General features: G+C 47.0%; 5 protein-coding genes across 5 annotated transcripts; 2 read left to right on the plus strand and 3 right to left on the minus strand.

Annotated features, from left to right (window-relative positions):
- Nucleotides 1-144: 144 nt before the first annotated feature.
- On the minus strand, nt 145-3,419 carry LOC120646878 (protein KINESIN LIGHT CHAIN-RELATED 2-like). Its single transcript, XM_039923390.1, has 2 exons — nt 1,670-3,419; nt 145-840 (listed from the first exon to the last, which is right to left on the minus strand). The coding sequence occupies exons 1-2, from the start codon at nt 3,304-3,306 to the stop codon at nt 624-626; spliced, it is 1,854 nt and encodes a 617-aa protein (XP_039779324.1). The 5' UTR covers nt 3,307-3,419; the 3' UTR covers nt 145-623.
- LOC120656578 (one cut domain family member 3-like) lies at nt 3,333-11,459 on the plus strand. Its single transcript, XM_039934716.1, has 10 exons — nt 3,333-3,389; nt 3,669-3,855; nt 4,812-5,543; nt 5,627-5,698; nt 5,975-6,027; nt 6,235-6,278; nt 6,748-8,273; nt 8,380-8,445; nt 8,534-9,018; nt 10,161-11,459. Exons 1-7 carry the CDS (start codon nt 3,333-3,335, stop codon nt 6,752-6,754), a joined length of 1,152 nt encoding a protein of 383 aa, XP_039790650.1. The 3' UTR covers nt 6,755-8,273; nt 8,380-8,445; nt 8,534-9,018; nt 10,161-11,459.
- Nucleotides 10,498-11,178, plus strand: LOC120656585. The gene has a single exon (XM_039934728.1). It carries the CDS (start codon nt 10,498-10,500, stop codon nt 11,176-11,178), a length of 681 nt encoding a protein of 226 aa, XP_039790662.1.
- A 1,168-nt stretch (nt 11,460-12,627) lies between the features above and the next one.
- Nucleotides 12,628-14,123, minus strand: LOC120646902 (protein ALP1-like). Its single transcript, XM_039923437.1, has 2 exons — nt 13,809-14,123; nt 12,628-13,733 (listed from the first exon to the last, which is right to left on the minus strand). The coding sequence occupies exon 2, from the start codon at nt 13,403-13,405 to the stop codon at nt 12,701-12,703; it is 705 nt and encodes a 234-aa protein (XP_039779371.1). The 5' UTR covers nt 13,406-13,733; nt 13,809-14,123; the 3' UTR covers nt 12,628-12,700.
- Nucleotides 14,124-15,845: 1,722 nt separating this feature from the next.
- Nucleotides 15,846-17,849, minus strand: LOC120646911 (coumaroyl-CoA:anthocyanidin 3-O-glucoside-6''-O-coumaroyltransferase 2-like). Its single transcript, XM_039923447.1, has one exon. The coding sequence runs from the start codon at nt 17,463-17,465 to the stop codon at nt 16,110-16,112; it is 1,356 nt and encodes a 451-aa protein (XP_039779381.1). The 5' UTR covers nt 17,466-17,849; the 3' UTR covers nt 15,846-16,109.
- Between the last annotated feature and the right edge of the window lie 1,558 nt (nt 17,850-19,407).

Consider the following 19,407-nt stretch of genomic DNA (forward strand, 5'->3'; position numbering starts at 1 on the left):
ACAACTATAATGAGGGCTCCCTGGCTAGATAAGAAAATGATTACCATATTTTCAACTTTCAGATCTCACAGGTATGTGTAAGAAAGAGACTAGGAGCTTAACAAAAGGTGAATCATCTAATGATGAAACTATGAAAGGACAGCGTTAAGCATAGAAGCTGAAACATTCAACTTTTTCTTAAGGACAAAGAAAAACATAAACTGGAATGACAGAAGGATAAACATTTTGAATTTACACCTATATTTATCTAAACATCAGACCTAAAAGTCCCACCCAAAAACTTTCTTGAAAGGCACACTGTGTGGAAATCTGTCACATACATCATAGCTTGACTCATCAGGAGTCTTCCTTGCTGCAGGGAACTGACAGTTCACCAACCATTGATTTCTGGAATACAAAATTTGTACTACTACATGTAACAACTAACAAGAAAACTCAAATTCTTCAACCAATACCTGCATTGCATCAAGTACCTATTCTTTATGAAGTGGAAAAAGGCACATTTTGATCACTTTAGATAGACTGTCAGGTCTTCTAGATGGTACTGAAATCCTCTTAATTGCTTCTACCTCGAACTGGACACACAAAGTATATTACTGTTGCCTCAAGACTGAACTTAAAGATTACTGTTGCACAGCTTTGGCAGGATCAGAGTCTGTTTCCTGTTCCTGAGGTTCAGGCAATGCATTTGCTGAACCTCCGGGTGATAGGGATGCGAGGACCTTTGTCTTAATCTGGTTGTACAGTCGAATAGCTTCCTTGAGCTCATCCCTAGCATCAGGGCCATGGCTTCGCCATGAATCAGCCACTCTCTTTTGGAACTCCATAGCCAGGGCATAACTGTAGTCAGAAACATGAGGACATATTAAAGTTGGAAACAAAGCAGCTTGAGTTCCTAAAAAAATAAAACACTAACAGTTTAACAGAACTTAACATTTTACAGCCAGTGATCTTGATCTAAAATCTTGAGGGGACCAATACCACATGATTGGATAATACTCCCTCCATTCACTTTTGATAGCTATATTTTAAAAACTCAAATGTTCACAAATGATAGCTATATTTGCTAATGGCATGGGCTGTGGCAATAAATAGCACTAGTAACGAGGAGTTTCCAGTTAAAGCATTGGAGGACCAACAAAAAAGTCCGTGTTGTATTTATTATATGATAAGTAAAGTTATTTTCCTTGGTCTTTGTGTCAAGATGAAATATAGCTATCAAAAGTGAACGGAGGGAGTAAGGTCTAGAGCTGGCTTTTTTTTAGTACAGTACCCTATTTTGAAGGTTGCATAGGCATGCCACATGTTGGCCTGTACACAGCTCCTCCCCTGCTTACAGCATGTCTGAACCAGCCACTATGCTGCCTACCAAGTTTGTGTATACAAGACAACAAGGCACCAATACCTACCTTGTAATTCCAGTATCTAATATCCAACAGTAGAAATGGAGTGTACTTGAGTGTAAGCAGTATTTAGTATATCTTAAGAACACAAATAACCCATCCAAACTATCTTAAGAACACAAATATGCACAATGGCATGTGAATTATCTTGGAATATCTAATTTTGTGTCTGCTTATATTTGAGTAGCTAACAAAAATCATGCTAAAGGTTGTTTTGAGAGAAAAACGAAAGAAAATTATATTGTAATGCATTTGTGAAATGGTACCTTCCCATAGCATTGTATGCATTAGCAAGGCTCTGGCAGGCCTCAATCGTATCCGAATGATGAGGCCCTAAAGACACATCCATGACTTCTTTGGCGAGTGCAAACATCTGTGCAGAAGACTGCGGTCGGTCCATCTCCATGTACGCGGCGCCCAAGTTGTTATACACATACCCTACTCCATAATGCTTTGGACCAAAACTGTCCTTCATCCTCTCCACTGCATCCTCCAAATACGGGATGGCTTCCGAGACCTTGCCAGTCAAGAGCAACAGCCACCCAATCCTTGCTGCGACATTGCCCTCCAAGTGCTGTGCCTGAGGGATCCTCTCAAGCATCGCCAGGCTCCTCTTCAGCAAAGATATTGCCTTGTCAAACTCATTCACCATCTCATACAGTGAAGACACCTCTACATACGCCTCTGCCACCTTGTCGGGTGCGGCCAATTCCTTCTTCTCCAGTATATCACAAGCAATCTCCAAGCACCTCTTTGTATCCCCAGCCTTCTCCTGGTTAGCAAGGGCCTTCCCCATTGATATGAACACTAGAGCTCGCATCTCACTGTCCTTCTCCACCTGCTTAGCGACGGCCTTCAACACACTGATAGCCTCATCAAACTTTCCCAATGCAATCTTGATGTTTGCCGCATCAATCTCCGCATGCAGGAGCTCAGGGCCAGCTGCACCCCAGCTCTTCATCACCTTCTGCGAAATCTCATTCTGCTCAAGCGCCTGCTCATGCTGCTCCAGCCCAGTGTATATTACCCCAAGCAGCCGCCTGTCCTGCGCAACCTCCATAGAGTTCTTGCCGAGCGTGGATTCATGCAGCTCCAACGCCTTGTGGCACAATGGCAGAGCCTGCTTGAAGTCGAGCAGAGTGGCGTGCGCCTCCGCGAGGTCTCGGTACGCTGCTCCCAGCTCCCTGCTGCCCGGCGGCAGGATGGACTCCTTGAGGTCGAGGCAAGCGCGCATGTCGGCGAGCGCCTCCTCCCGCCTCCCCAGCGCCGTCTTCACGTTAGCCAGCTGCAGACGCACTGCGTGCGCCACGGGCCTCACGTCGAACCCTTCCGGTTCTTCCCCAACCCCAAATGCCACGCTTCTATCCGGGATGAGCGGTGTGAGGAGGCGTAGCGAGCGGGCGAGGAAGGAGAGCGCGTCGTGGAAGCGGGAGAGGTCGAAGGAGGCGGAGCCGGCGAGGTGGAGTGCCATGGCGAGCGAGACGGCGTCGGAGGCGGAGACGGAGGTGGAGGTGGAGGAGTAGGGGGTCGCCTCGAGGATGCCCAGACATCGGAGCGCGAGGGAAAGGACTCGGGACGGGTCGGCGGAGCCCGATGCCTCGAGGTGCTGGCCGAGCTTGAGGCAGGCGAGGGCGAGGCGCTTGTCGTTGGCGGGCACGGTGGCCTCGAGGCGAGAGAAGGCGGCGAGCATGTCGTTCGTGGTCCTCGCCGTCTCGAACGCCTCCTCAGCGGCCTCCGCGACGGCGGCGGCGGAGGAGGAGGCGGGGACGGGAGACGGCGGTCGCGGCGAGAAGTGGCGGCATGGCGGCGCAGGGAGAGGGTTTGGGGTTTTGCGCGCGGGGGTCGGGACTGGGCCTCGCAGGCGGGACCTGAGGAGGAGCGAGGCGGCTCGGCGCAGCGCCATGGCGATCGGGCGATTGGTGGTGGTTGATGGCGGCGGCGGCGGCGGCCGGCGGTGAGGGCGAAGAGAGGGGAGGATTTTGGGCGGTGGGCTGGGCTTCGTGGCTTTAGCACTAGGCTGTTTGCAGCGGTGGCTCTTAAACCACCCTGAACCGGTACTGTAGCGGTTTTCTCAAAAAAAAAAAAAAATCGTCGCAGCGGTATCTCCTAAACCACCCTCGATTGTCCAGGGATGCAGTCCCCTCCCCCAAATTTCGGGGAGGCCTTCTCCTCCGCCGCCTCCCCCTCGTTGTCGCCTCCCTCTGGCCTTCGCCGCCTCCCCCTCCTCGCCACCTCCCTCTCGCCGTCGCCGCCTCTCCCTCCTAGCCACTTCCCTCTAGCCATCGCCGCCTCCCCCGAGTCCTTCACCCGCGCCGGCCCAGCACCACCCCGTGCCGTGCCGCTCCTTCCACGGCCCGCCGACACCACCCGCCGCGCTCGTCCCCGACAGCGACGCAGCACCCACCACGGTGGCGTCTCTGGGGAGCACCGGATCGACCCAATCGCCTCCAAAGTGAGTATTTTCCTGCTCTACTGCAAATCATTAGATCTAGGTTTCTGCTCTACTGATGTGTGGATGAGCCACCTAGGTTCAGATTTCAGATATGGCGATTATTTCACCTAAGCATTCATATGAATAACTGATTGTTAATTTTGCTTTTTATTGGCATCTTCAGAACATAGCTGTGATATTGTATAGCTGCTATCTTCAGTTATAAATTAGTAGCTGAAAGCCTTTGTTTTGCTTTCTGTGATATTGTTAGCAACTGAAGATATTGACATCTTCAGTTATAAACAAGGGATCCCTATAAACAATGAGTAATCTAAGGTGCTGAAAGCAATGGCACAAAAGGGTTTCGAAAAGTAGTGTCATATAATGGAATAATCAGTTAACCCATTAGCATATTGGCAATGCCAGAAAAGGGTTTTGAAATGTAGTGTCATATGATGGGAATAATCAGTTAGCCAATTAGCCATAATCAGTAAGGTGTCTCGGTTTTGTCATGTTATGACTTCTCATTTCATTCTTTTAGATTTGGAAACCATGTAACTTGAATCTCTTCTAGTCTATATGCAGGGTGTTACATGCTACTTTAATTCCTACCCTTGACACTTGTATCTATACTATAAGGATCCATGGAAATTGGAACCTTTCTCACCAAGACTAGCTTCCATACCCACCTCACAACCCAATACTTTTGGGCCCACCTGGAAGCAAAATTGATCGCCAAAAGCGGAGGCAGACGGATTGACGTCGCGCGCCCCGTGCAAACCCCGCGCCCCCTCCTGATGACTCCCGTTTTTTTTCACCCCGCCTCCACATACCCGCCCTTTGTACCCGTTCTGTCATTGGTCGTGATCATCGCGGACCCTCACGCTGTAATCATCGCGAGTTGCCCGTTTTCCCCCGCGGTGCGGGGCGTAGTGCCCTCGCTCACTTGGATTCTCGCCTTGGCGCTGATCGAGCAGGGGCGGCGCGCGGGGAGCTCGTTCGCGGTGGGGGTAGGGGCGGCACCGCGCGGCGAGGCCGTTCGCGGCGGGGGCAGAGGCGGCGCGCGGGGAGCTCAGGGGCAGGGGCCGCAGCGGCGGGGGCAGCGGCGCGCAGCGAGGCCGTTCACAGTGGCCGGCGAGGAGGCGCAGCACGGCCCGTGCGGCGGCGGCCGCTGACAGAGCGGCGTGGCGACCTTCCAGGAGCTGCCGGAGTCCTCCGGCCCCCTCCCTCCTTTCTCCGCCCTCCTTGCTCCAGGCCGCGGACAGGGCGGCAGGGCGGGGGAGCTCGCGCGGCGCCGGCGGAGGTCTGCGCGGTGGTGGAGCGCGCGGCGGTGGCGGGCCTCCTCGAGATCCGGCCACGCCGAGAGAGGGCGAGGCTCGCCTGCTCGAGCTCCGGCGCGCTCCTCGGCGAAGGCGCCGGCCCCTCTCTCCCCATCCGGCGGTCTCCCCTAGCACCGGTGGCCTCGGGCTACCTGGCCGGCCGCGTCGTCGCCGCGTCTCCGCGCTTGCCACCACCGCCTCCTCCTGCTCCCTCTCGCCACTGGATTTGCGACATTGAAGGGAGGAGCTTCCTTGCTCCACGAGCAGTGGAGACTGGGAGCTCGACCGCCTCCTATTTGCTCCCACCCGCGGCCTCGCCCCCTCCGCCTGCTTATCTGCAGGTCCTGGTTGAAGGCCCTGATGCCGTCAGCCTCGCGGCCGTGGTTGAAGGTTGGCTCATTTTTTTCCTCCTCCGTTTCGGCATAGTGCTTCCCTCTAGCATCGATTTCCCATCCTGTGTCTCCCCTCCGCAGGCCACAGCCACACCCTTACGGATGGTCCCATCCTCTCTTGTGCCAAGGACCATGGAATCACTGCCTCAGGAGGTAAGTGACGATAGGATATCATACCTAGCTAGCTGTGTTTTTGAACGTGCCTCTTCATTATTTCCTCAATCACTTCGTTTTGCTGTCTGAAAATATATGTAGATTATTACTGTGAATTCTAGGAATGTCATAAATAGAATATACGATCCAAATTAGATGATTTTAGCACTTGCTATGGGTTAATGAGAAATTTGTGAAGGTTTTGTCAATGTTACTGAACTTCTAGAGTTGCAATTTGAACACCATTGGTGGCTTAATTTTTTGGATTGTGGCCAGGACATTGTATTGCAGGGAGGATGTGCAGGAATTATTTCTTTCTTATTATCAAGGTATAGTTTCTACAATATCCAATATCATCTAGCGCTTTGTAGCATGTTAATATTTGTGTAAAGCATTCAGTTAGTGTCAAGGTGTAGACCATTCTCATGGTGCTGCGGTTTCGGTACAAGTCTTCAGATTTTCCTTACGTACCTATCAATCAGATCACTATTGTTACTTTCATGACAGAGCTTTGTTCCTTGCTGTTTGGGTCACAGAGAAGAAGACAGGTGCCCAGCCAAGTGAGCTACGACCGAGCGAGGTAAACTTTAGACTAAGATTCAGATCTTGATGACAAAAGAGCACATATAGATAATTATATCAGGATTGAATTAGTAGGACATTAGAACAATGTAAACTTAGAGCTGGGTATACGATTTAGTTTGCCAGGAGGGGAGTCCCATGTTAGCTTAATGGATAGAGCAGTACTATTTGATGAAACAAGCAAAAGAGAAGTAGAAGAGAAATTGAGCTACTGTGATTGTGGAGTCACTGGTCGTTTTTTTTACAATTCAGGTGTTGGTTTAATTTTCAGAATGTATTCCATTAAGAGAATCCATAATTAGTATCATATACAAATATTGTATGCTTATCATAAGCCCTTATCTGTTTTAGAAAGAAAAAAAGATTTTTTTCTGATTAGTGGTAGGAAGGAACCCTAGGAATTTTCTCTGATGCCTATTAATTTATTCTGGTGGTTTTGGCAATGACAAGCGCTCTCCAATTTACAGGCTCTAAAGCCGGTGATGACTGCCAGAAGAACTAATTTTGTACAAATCTGATCCCTTCATTCATGAAGTTAGAAGTGACGAGTACTCTAATGGCTACTCTTATTCAGTTATTCAGGGTACATGCAAATCTCAATTGTTTTCAGTATATTTGTTGTAAAGTTCCGGCAACTGTCCAGTTAGGGAAATATATTTTAATTTGAAATGTTTTCCAGAATAGATTTATTATGATTAGGATGCATGATTCCAATCTATAAAGCAAGGATTCTAGATGTTCAATGAGATATTTATTTGAAGAAGCTAATTCTAAAAATTTAAATGCCAAGTCTTGCCATATTAAGAATTAATTGACTATTCGTGATCCTCATGCTAGGATTGGATGCGTTGGTGTGTTTTGGCAAAGCAACAAAGAAAGTGATATATTTGATTAGTAGTAAAAGAAATCTGAATCCGAGGCCTCTTGGTTTATGACAATAAATGAGATCATAATTTACCTGAAACCTGATTTAACATGGTTGTAGAAGAATCACTATGTCAATAAGGGACATATTTAATTGCAATGTCTTTACTGATTTGTTGCCGGCCCATTATCTTTTATAATGATTTTTTTGTCTTATCTTGAAATTTCTACATTGGATGTACCCATACCTATTTCACACGTAGCTGTTATCTGCTATTTTTTCTCATGGTTTTGCTTTCTTTTTTTCTACTAATTTTTATTGTGTCTCAGAAGGATGAGGATTGTACAAAAGGGTGAAGATAAAAGAGGTAAAAATATGTGTTCTCATCTTATTCTCACAAGCTGTATATTTTTGGTGGAACAAGAGCCGGAGTATTTAAGAAAAGCCTAATATTGTTCGGAGGTTCATGCTTCAGGTTTTCTTTTCTGTTAAGATTCTGATTTGACCACATACATGTGGTTGTGGTTGTGCTATGCTTATCTTGCCAACAAATTGTCTATGGATCTTTTATATATCCCTTTTTATATATGGTGATGAATGCCATGTGTGTTTTTGCTCTCTACGCACTCCATGCGAAGAGCATGAATATAGTTTAATCATGATGTATTGATGACCGCTACAAGATTATGTAAGTCCAACTCTCCCTTGAATCTAGGTTAAGGAGGGGTGCTATAGCAGCATGGTTAAAACTGTAATATTTCCTTTCTTGCTGGACTGTTCATTACTTTGTGGAATAAGGGAAAGAAGTAGTAATAGACTAGAATCCAGAATTAGTATCACCCATTGCATCCAATCGTAAGTCGTTGAACTTGAATTATTGTATTGCAGATCAGTGAATTCATACGTATCTATCAAGGCCTACACAAGGCAGCAGACTCTTGTCATTGAGAAGGCATTTCTTAACAAGATGGAGTAGAACCTCATTGTTGCCTCATTGTACGTATTCCTGTAGTTTGCAAGAGTTGTCACGTGCCAGGAGCTTTTTTGCCTATAATAAAGAGGTAAAGATAATCCTTGGAGAGCAACACTGAGATGATTCAGAAGAAAAAACAAACACTTTAGGACCAGGTAAATTATATTATCAACCTAACACGAACTATCTGGAGCTGATAGCTTGATAGTTCTTTCTTTTCCAATTTTCTTACTATTTCTTTTCAAATTTGGGTGTATTCAGGGCAAGCCGCAAGCAGTGGCCTACATGTTTATGCCTTTAACACCTACATTAGGCTATGGAAGCATTGTGAGTTTCTTCTACTTTTTCCCCTTATTCCACTTTCTGTTATTGAGTCAATAGTTGATTGACATTTGACATCATAATCTGCAAACAGGATGTACTTCTTCATAAAACTATGAACAATTTAGGGGGCCCTTGTTTTCAGATGTCATGGCAAGGAGGGGCCAAGGTCTGGTGCTACTGCCAGGATGTCATATTAGATTATAGAATTTCAGTGAGATCATGTAGTGTGATGTGAGAAATGCCTTCTTCATGGACAAGAGGTAGTGATGTATTGGTCTCAATATTTTTTGAAACTTGAGTCAATTCCTCTTGCAAGTTAAGAATGAGGACATTATTGCTCATTATGAAGGATAGGAAAGTTAACTGATAAATGGTAGGTTTTCTTATCATGTTATATTAAACATGTTAATTTATGTCACTTTAATCTTGGAATTCATGCCCTCTATGGATCCTGGCTATCTTGACCCGTCAAAGCAACTCGATTCAGTGTGTTTTTTGGGCAGAGTGTCCGCATTGTCATCAGGGTGCCGGCAGCGTATTCAACACTGGTGGACTCAACTGTTTGGCAAATTTCAGGTATGATATTGAGAATGCCACCCCATTCCTTTTATGAAATTGCTTCCATTTATAGAAACTTAGCTCCATTAATTCAGGCAATAGAACTTTGAAGAATCTGGTAGGTTGATGATTTTGTTTATCATGTTACTGGTTTGGACCAATAAAGTTGTCGATCATATGTCGATATGAATCATCAAGAGAAACATTTCATTTGCATTTTTGGAATTTTTGTGTTAGTTGTAGTACTGGTCGTTGATATTATTCTGATCGAGAGTCAAGGATGGTCACACCCCTACTCTTTTCTTGCATTGCTTCGATACCTATAACTGAATCCAAAGGATTAAGAGAGAATCGGATGATGAGAAAGAACTTGTGTCTCTCAAGCTTGCTGTGAAACCTGACACCATCATGGAAGCATATTTCAAGTCCTATGGAAAACACTAGGAGCAGTTAATGGTTATACTTGAAGATATAAGTTGTAACCTATTTATTTTTTTTTTACTCTTTGATATACTCGTTACTCAAATTCTCCCTCGTTAGGATGCCAGCTATAAATTATAATCTTTAATTCATGTTATTTTTTAGTAGTACCTAACCTAAGTTTGTTTCCATGACTCCGTTTAGTTTTTCTATGGAAACATTTGTGTTTCCATTTCGTCTCATGTTTCTTTGAATCCAAGGTTATTGATTTTTGTATATTTAAGAAGTATGTTCACATCAAAGTTTTAATTATTATCATATCAATTTGTAGCACGCGCGTGCCGCGCGGGCATTGTTACTAGTATTCTGTAAGATGTGATGCATTTGTTTTTCTATGTGTACAACTCTACTTTTACTTGTATCCTGAAACAAGAGTTTAACACTCCTTTAGATATCACTTTGTTTGCCACATTCTTCACTGTTTAAGTTTATGTTCTTCAAAATTCCAATGACATCGCTAGCATACTATATCTGTTCTTGACCCCACTAGTAGGGCTTCTGATATACAACTTAGTGAGGTAAACATTTTGCAGTCCACAGTGCTACACTTAGGTTACTCATCTCACATTATTTGAAATTAGCCTTTCTGTGGCATCTTCAGAACTTAGCTGCTATCCTTTTCTACACTTCCCCTTTGTTTACTATATATGTTGACTGCAATTTTCTTTGGAACAATGTAGGATGGGTGATTTCTTTATTGATCTCAACGATGCAGCACAGGGTGTTGGTGTTGGAGAAGTTTCTGAATCTTCCATGAGCAGTTCTGCTTCCAAGGTGGGGGCAACAAGGAACAAATAGACCAACTTCTCAGCGTATGAAGACAACACGCTCCGCAAATTGTGGCTGGAAATTAGCTGCGATCCTGTTGTCAACACCGGCCAGAGGAAGGAAGCCTTTTGGATTCGTGTGCTCAACAGATACAATTCCAAATGCGGCAGCTATCCGACGAGGACCCAAAAATCCATTATGAGTCGTTGGGATCACATCAAGGCTGAAGTAAGCAAGTTCTCTGGATACATGGCTGAGATGATTCGTTCTAATCCTAGTGGCATGTCAGATGCAGATAAGTTAGTGGCTGCTGCTGCTGATTTTGCTAGTGTGAAGAAGCACAATTTCACTCTCATGCACTGCTGGCAAATCCTGAAGGATGAGCCCAAATGGATGGAGCTTAAAAGAAAAATGGACACCCTTCAAAATAGTGGTTCCAGGGAAAATGTCCCTCCCAGTGTGCAGCGAGACATTTTCGATCTTCATCCCGAAAAGTCCTCATCAACTAGCCCATCAAGAAAACGTCCCATGGGGAGGGACACATCAAAAGAGGCTAAGAAGAAAGCTGCTTCAGCGTCCTCTGAGTACATGTCCAAGATGCATGACCTATGTGTTCAGAAGACTGAGTTGTTCAAGGAAACAGAGGGTGAGCGCAAGGCACGGCTAGATGAAATTGTTACTATAGAGAAAGTGAAGGTAGAGGAAGCTCGCAAGCACCGCAAGATGATGCTGGACATAGAGAGGGAAAGGTTGGCTCTGGATAAGCAACGATTTCAAAACGAGGCTGAAAAGAAAGAGAAGGAAGAGGACGAGCGCATTTTAGCCATTAACCTTGATCAGTGTCTACCCATGCAACGCATGTACTATCAAGTGCTACAAGAAGATATAATTCAGAAGTTGATGTCTCGACATCGTGGACCAACTCAGTGAGGATCTTGTGCTATGTAATCTGGAATCTTCTAATATATGCTTCTAGTTGTATCGACATATGCTTCTAATAAATGCTTCTAGTTGTAATCTGGGATCTTCTAATATATGCTTCTAGTTGTGCTATGTAATCAGTGTCTATGTAATATGGGATCTTGTGTCTATGTAATCTGGGATCTATGCTGGATCTTGTTCTACTTCTATTCTGGAATGTTCTGTATTTTCTAGAATGTTATGTATCTTGTTCTGAAAGGGTCTTGTTCCTTTCAGATTTACAGTGCTAACATAATTTGGCATGCTACTGAATATGCTTAAGAAATGTTACTATCATAATCAATAACCTATACTAAAGCGCCAGGATTCGGCGCGCTCTCGTGAGCCGTGGCCCCACGTGGGGCCGGAGGCACTGTTCATGCGGGCCCGGGATACTGTTCATAATAGAAAATAATAAAAGCTACTGTTTATGTGGGCCCAGGTACTGTTTATAATTAAAAAATAATTAAAAATAATTTATAATATAAAACTAAACCATGTGGGACCCACATGTTTAAATGTTTAGTTATTTTTTATACACAAAAATAATAAAAAAATTTATATACTATATTTATCCTCTATTATTTATTGAATTTTGTTTTCACTTCGTGAACTCGCAAAATATAATTGAGTCATCCATTCATTTCTAATCTTATCATTTTTTCTATCAAATAAAATTACTAAACTTATCTTTAACCCTACCAAAATCAATAATAAATGTAAATCACTCCACCAACCGTACCTACTAACATAAAACAAAATTATTAAAAATATATATATCCATACATTTAGCGTGCTCTCGGACTTTAAACTACTATACCTATATCCTGTAACTTTCAGACTTCATCCAATACATCAACACATTGTTAAAATATATCAACACGATATTACTTTAACTGTAGCACACGATACATCAACACGTTGTTAAAATACATCAATATGATATTGCTTTAACTGTAGCACATGATAATATATTTCTATTATTATTTTAGATCAAACATTTTGATACAGGCGCGCAAAGCGCGCCAACCTGCCTAGTTCTACTTATTCATTACCCTTTCTTGAGGCATTCTACTGCTTGACCTTGCCTTGCCGTCAGGCATTCCTGTGTTCAGGTTACCATTATTCCTGTGTTCAGTCACTATCATCAGAAAGATAAAACACTTTGTATCGTATCAAGATATTGATTGCAGCTTGTGGAAGCACTTATGTGCCATGGTTGGCTAGAAGGGTTCTATCAGACCTCCACCAGATGTACAATGGCTAAAAACACTTGCATCTTCATTTTGCATAACGAAGCACGAGAATAGTAGTAATACCAGTTACTGCTAGTACTGAAGAGAGACCAGGCAACTTTATTTGGAGAACAAAATAAATAGTCATTGAAACTACAGGTTTCAATTTCTTTTTGACAGAAAACAGATCATTAAATCTACCAAAAGAAATGTTACAATTCCCTTAGCCCTCACAGAAAACAGATAATTAAAAAAAACTAGATTGAACCATATCGCATCCAGTTGTGCTCTATGAGATCCTTCTGAAGTTGGATATGGCGAGCTTGGTCACGCAACTTGTGATGTGCTGCTACAAATGCTTCCCGTTCCGCTACATTTCCACCTGAAGGATTGACTTGTCTGCCAATGTTGTCGAAGTTGGTATTGATGGCCTCAGTCTTCTCATCCTTGACAATCATGTTATGCATGATAATACAAGCGGTCATAATATCAGAAAGTTGCTCCCTGTCCCATCCATAAGCCGGCTCACGGATTACTGCCCACCTAGCTTGAAGAACTCCAAAAGCTCTCTCAATATCCTTGCGCGCACCCTCTTGCACAGCAGCAAAACGTTGTGTCTTCCTCTCCATAGGATGGCGAACACTCTTGACAAATGCTGGCCAATCAGGGTATATACCATCTACAAGGTAGTACCCTATGTCATATGTCCGTCCGTTGACGGTGAAGTGAACAGGAGGTGACTCTCCTCGGATATATGCTGAGAAAATAGGCGACCTCTGCAGAACATTGATATCATTGCAGCTGCCTGGAAGGCCAAAGTAGGCATGCCATATCCAAAGGTCATGAGATGCTACAGCCTCCAAGATCATGGATGGGTGCTTCCCACGTCCAGTGAACATGCCCTTCCAAGCAGTAGGGCAGTTCCGCCATTTCCAGTGCATACAATCTATGCTATCAAGCATACCTGGGAAACCTCGTCTCTCACCCTCTTGCAGTAGACGAGCCACATCGACAGGTGTTGGAGAACACAGGTATTTCTCTCCAAAGGCAGCTATAACAGCACTACAGAAATGGTTAAGAGCCTCACGAGCAGTTAACGTGCCAATTTGCACATACTCATCAACGGCGTCTAACGGCAAGCCATACGCCAGTATGCGTATTGCGGCCACCACTTTCTGCAAAACACTCAATCCTAAAAGCCCAGTACAATCCTCGCGTTGCTAGAAGTAGCTGTCCACAGACTGAACTGCATTAAGAATGCGGATGAAGACGTGACGCTTCATACGGAACCTGCAAGATAGAAAATATAAGCAACATGCACATATTGATAGAAAAGACAATAATTTGACATGCCATGTTCTATACCTTTCACGAAACTTTTCAGGGTGTAAATAGGATTGGCAGCAAAGTATTGGCATATGATCCTTGCCTCTCCATCAGCACGTTCTCTGGGAACAAATCGTCTCACATGTATTGAGCCGTGGTAGGAGCTCTCTGCATCCATGGCTGACACCAAAGTGTGTATGTCGTCGTCGTCATCGAGAAACTCATAATTCGGGTTATCCTCAGCAATCAAGTAGCGAACAAGGGTACAATCTTCGTCCTCCATTGTTTGGTATATGCAATCATTGGGTATATGCAATCACTGGGTATGCATCATATAGATTCATCATGCTCAGTTCAGCTTATGCAATTTAAAATAAATCTGCAATAAGTATGTGGAGACTATATTGGGAGATGAGATATCAACTGGTTTGATTGGGAGCTGTCAGCATTCACCCCATCAATCCATAATCAACATTCAGCCCATCAATTCACAATCAACATGCACTGGTGGGCACTCAATTTGATGAAAAATTGAGTGATGATGATCCAGCAAAGGATTCATACTGATTTGATGATAGAGTAACTCATGCAACTTAGGAAGTAGCTAAAAAGGCTAAGACACTGGCACACTAAAGAATCTTCAGAACTACTAGGCCAACAATCCTTCCGTCATTTCTAACAAACACTGTAAATCCTAGCTGAACAATTCGTTATGTGCTTGTACAGACTACAGAACAATGAAACATCCAAACCAAGTTCAGTCATCCTAGCTGATTTTTTTAACAATCATGAGCACAAATTGAACCCCCACGGTAGCACATAGTATTGATTCAGTGAGACTTGGAATTTGGAAGAGTGAATATGCGGTTTGTACCTGATTTGGCGCGCATGCCAGAGCGGCATCTCGGCGACCCAGAGGGCGGGGTCCTCGCGGGACTGCGTGAACCCGAGGCTGCGCAGCCACGCCTCGATGCACGGCAGGCTGTGCGTGTACAGCGGCTTCTTCTCCGGCAGCCGCTCCAGCCACTGCGCGTCCGACGGCAGTGAGGGTGCGGTCGCCGGCGAGGAAGAGGAGGGGGTGTGGCCACCGGAGTGGGGGAGGGGGGACGACTGGCTTCCGGCGCTCGGCAATGCGGCGGCGGCGGCCCGGCGCGCCGATGACGGAGGCGGCTCGGCGGGGCAACCGGCGCGTGTTGCAGTGCAGGGGGAGCGGAGGTGCACGACGACGAGCCGAAGACGTGGGCGAGCGCAGGTGCAGTGCGAGGGCTCGGGCGGCGGCGGCACGGGATGGAAAATTTCAGGGTGCGGCCGCGGGGATGGGTGGGAGGAGTTGGAATATTTTTTTTGGGTGGAAATTTAGAGGCCATTGTTGTAGTAGAATGTTATTTGGAGGGTGAAATTTTTTAAAGGAGCCTCTAAATATTGTTTTAGGGGGTGAATTTTGGAGTCTACCGCTGCAAACAGCCTTAGATGATATGCGCACTGGGCTGGGCCGAAAAACAGTACCAAGACCATAATAAGGCCCAAATCCAACAAACAACTGTAAGCTAATTTTTCCCTTGTTCTTTCAACTCCTGAATGAATAAGCTTAAACGAATAAAGCATGAAATATTTGGTTTTTTACACTGCTAAGCTTTTTTAAAATATAATTCCAGGGAAGCATGTGTTCTACGTCTCCACAGAAGAAGGGTCAACAACCACCGAAAAAGGGTATTGTGCCAAGAAGAAACAACGTCCTAGTTGGTAGTTGATGTAGCACTGTTGCGGTTGCTTAGCTGGCGGCACCAGCAACAGCACAAGAAAGCTCATGCCATGATGCAGACACCAAACGAACCAGCCAGAAATCTTGGGAATTGCTCTGCACTTTGCCGTGGCCTAATCTGAAAAGGACCCTCTGCAGAGCAACGTTCCTCTGAATTTGATACGAGGTCGATGTGCCCGGAGAACACGCGAGACCTTAAAATTTGGGGGAAGACGAATAACACCGGACGCGTCTCACCTAACCGTCGTTTTCATCGGCGAAGCGAAGAGAGAGATTCATATGGTTCAGAATTTCATCTGTGCAACCTGATTCAGTTCAGTAAACTATGCCTGTCCAGTCTGCATTTGGATCATACTCAGGTTTATATCATTTAACAAAGATTCTCACACACCAAGATATATGTATACATCTCTTGCTCAAATATACAATTTCTTCGATTATCTATATTACTACTACTTAACCACCAAATTATGTCACCAACAATTGCAATTGCAATTGCAATTTGCATGCGGATAAACAACTTGACAAGCAGCACCAAACCACACCACAGCTGACCGACCACCTGCACGCCAAGGTGCTCACAGCTGCTCCAATCCGTCGGAGAAGCAGGAGCTGAAGCGCGCCATCTCGGCCTCCGGCAGCACCACGCCGATCTCGATCCCGGCCTGCGCGTCGCGGCCCTCCGCCAGCGACACCGTGCCGGGCGTCTTGTCGATGGACACCAGCTCCACCTTCGTCGGCCGGCCGAGCCCGAAGTCGGTCTCGTACACGCCGTACCGCGGCGAGCCGCCCACCGACATCGGCCGCTCCGGGACCAGCGACAGGATCTTGGGGAACCACCCGTCGGCGCCAGCCAGCACGCCGTCGTCCAGCGCCCTGATGGACGCGCCGATCGCCGCGGCGCCGGCCACCACGCCGTCGCCGCCCAGCAGCTCGCCCAGGCCCACCTCCACGAAGCACGGGCGGAGGCAGTTGCCCAGGTACTCCTGCGGGATCGGCGGCGCCAGGCGCCGCCGGCATTCCACCGAGAACAGCAGGTGCGCGCGCCGCTCCGCGTCCGCGCAGCCGCCGTCCACCCGCGCCAGGCAGGCCCACGCGAACGCGCACGCCATCGTGAACGCCGAGCAGTGGACACGCCCGCTGCCCTCGGCGACGATGCGCTGCTTCAGCTTATCGATGTGGTCGCGGCTGACCGCGAACGACGCGATGACCAGCTTCGTCGGCGGCGGCGGAGGAGGAGGAGGCGGGGCGTTGGCTGCCAGCTTACGCATTTCGTCGAGCGTCCTGGCGGCAAGTCCCTCGGGGTCGGCGACCACGCCACGGTCCAGGAGCGGCGGCGGTGGCAGCGCGCCTTCGGCGGACTCCTCGCCGGCGGCCACCCGGCACTGGCCGGCCCAGGTCTTGACGAAGTGCATGTAGCTGGAATCATCACAGGCCACGTGGTGGATGGACACGCCGACGGCGATCCCCCGGCCGGCGAACAGCGTGACCTGCGCCGCCGCGAGGGCGAAGGTCCCGTCTTCCGTCCGGGGAAGCTGCGGCACCAGCGCGTACAGCCGGGCAACGTCCCTCGGGCCGCCGCCGGACAGCTCGTCGAAGTCGTCGGAGCTCTCGGCGACGGTGAGCTCGACGCCCTCTTCGCCCGCATCCCCACCCGCGGAGAAGAACTCGTACCCGCCGCCCCCGTCCGGGCACGGGCGGACGCGGCCGAGCAGCGGGTAGAACCAGTGCAGCGCGGCGGAGAGGGAGGACACGAGGGGCGGCAGGAGGCGGGCGCTGAATTGCTCCGCCGTGTGCGGGTAGGGGTAGAAGAAGACGCGCTCTACGGGGCCGGTGAAGAGCCACGGGACGTCGAAGAAGGTGAGCGGGAGCACGCCGCCGGGCGCCGGAGGCGAGGCCGCCACCGTGAGCCTGTCAAGAACCTTGGTGGCCATGGGGAATTGGAGACGCCCCTCCTCTGCTTCGGTGCCCGAAGCCGCCAGCAGGGGGAGGAGAAGGCGTGGAGGGCAGGCAGATCAGAGGAAGGGTGGAAGGTGATTCAGATCCACCAAACGCAAGCACTAGAAGGAGAAGCAAGAGGCTTTCTTGCGCCTGCTGGTGGTTGGAAACATGTCAGCAGGTGCATCTGATTGTCTCCATTCATTCTTAATTGCGGCGTGTGCATCTGTAATCTCTTCTCCCGTGGATTTCTCTCTGAAACATGTCAGCAGGTTCTCCCTATTCAAGAACACAAAAACATTGTCAGTGCTGCAGTAACGGTAACGACACTCCCGGTCAGAGAATAAACTGACAGTCACAGGCACGAAGACGAAGCTCCGGCGAGTGAAATTTCTATGCAGTTACAACAGTTTAAAGCAAAGCTTTATCAGATGTCAGTTGGCTAACTCCTGTCCTGAGAGTAACCTGATGACAGTTCAGACAGCACCAGGGTTCAACGCCATGGTTTAGCTGTTCACTGGAAAAAAGAAAAAAACGACAGCAACTGTGGAAATTCTAGTGCAGCTACAATATTAGAATCAGAGCATGAACCTGCAATCCAGCAATACCTGACATGCCAAATCAACCCGGTATAGGGCTGGGCGAAAAACTCGTAACTCGCTAGCTCGCTCGACTCACTCGTTAATGGTTCGGCTCGAGCTCGACTCGTTTTATAATGAGCCAGCTCGTTTTATAGCAAACTAGCTCGGTTTATATCGAGCCAGCTCAAGCTGGCTCGCGAGCTGCTCGCAAGCCATAACAAGCCAAGTTAAATCTCAAGCTAACAACTAAAATTGGCTCGCGAGCTGCTTCTATCTTGCTTTTGGTGTTTATATATTACCTACAAATCTGATCAGTTTAGCATTAAAGATGTTGCTCATTTATTTTACTTATGTAAAGTGTATGAGTATGACTATCGTGGACTTATGGTCATGGTTGTGGTGGGCTGGACAAAAACTTTGTGGAATTGTGGATCAATCGCCGAATGGATTATATTCTCCATTGTTAAAATTAAAGTACTTTGTGTTTGTTGCTCACTAGTTTTATAAATCTCCCTGTACTGTGTTTTTGTGGTTTGGCTCGCGAGCCAAACGAGCTGGCTCGAGCTTTTTAGCGAGCCGAGCCGAGCTGATCTGCTGGCTCGCTTGTATAACGAGCCGAGCTGGCTCGATATCCAACCCTAACCCGGTATCTCCTTATCAAAGAAATAACAACCTGGTATCCGCACACTCAGGTAACAAGGCAGTGTTTGATCCCACGATCAGCGGTGGTGTCGCCCATGTGTCTCTGTCAAACAGGCCATCCAAGGACATCATTGTCAAAATTTCTGTTAAGCATCTATGTTCCCTGGCTTATGCTTTTGAACCCACATGTCCTTTGAGGCATCCAATTGATTATATTAAGAGTTGCAGACTTACTACGCATCCTTGCTCCAGTAAGGCCCTCGGAATCTACAGAAGAGGAGGCGATTTGGGAAAAGGTCAGCTCTCTGATTGAAAAAGGGTTGTCAATATGTGTCGGCGCGCATGTGCCTACCCTGTCTTTAGCTTACTTCACTTTGATACGCTTATCTGGATCATGTTCTAAATCTCATTTTATATAAAACGAGAGGGAGGGAGGGAAGTGGTTCTCTGTAGTTGGTCCCTGTGCTGTTGAGTCACTGACGTGTGGGTCTGAGCCCACATGGCAGTGACCAGGGCCAACGGCAGAGGAGTCTTATTCGGGAGGGAGGGAGCGCGAGCAAGCGAGAGAGATGCAAAACTTTATCCTGCAAACTACATACTAATTGTCGGGTACCACGATTAGTGACACCCTAATCGGGGTACTAAGATCGTTTTTAAACGCAAACACATGTTAAGACAACTGGGCCCACGAGGGCCCACGGCCTCCTTCCAATCT

The sequence above is a fragment of the Panicum virgatum genome, chromosome 1K (genome assembly GCF_016808335.1).
Source record: "Panicum virgatum strain AP13 chromosome 1K, P.virgatum_v5, whole genome shotgun sequence".
In the NCBI taxonomy this organism is placed as follows: Eukaryota; Viridiplantae; Streptophyta; class Magnoliopsida; order Poales; family Poaceae; genus Panicum; species Panicum virgatum.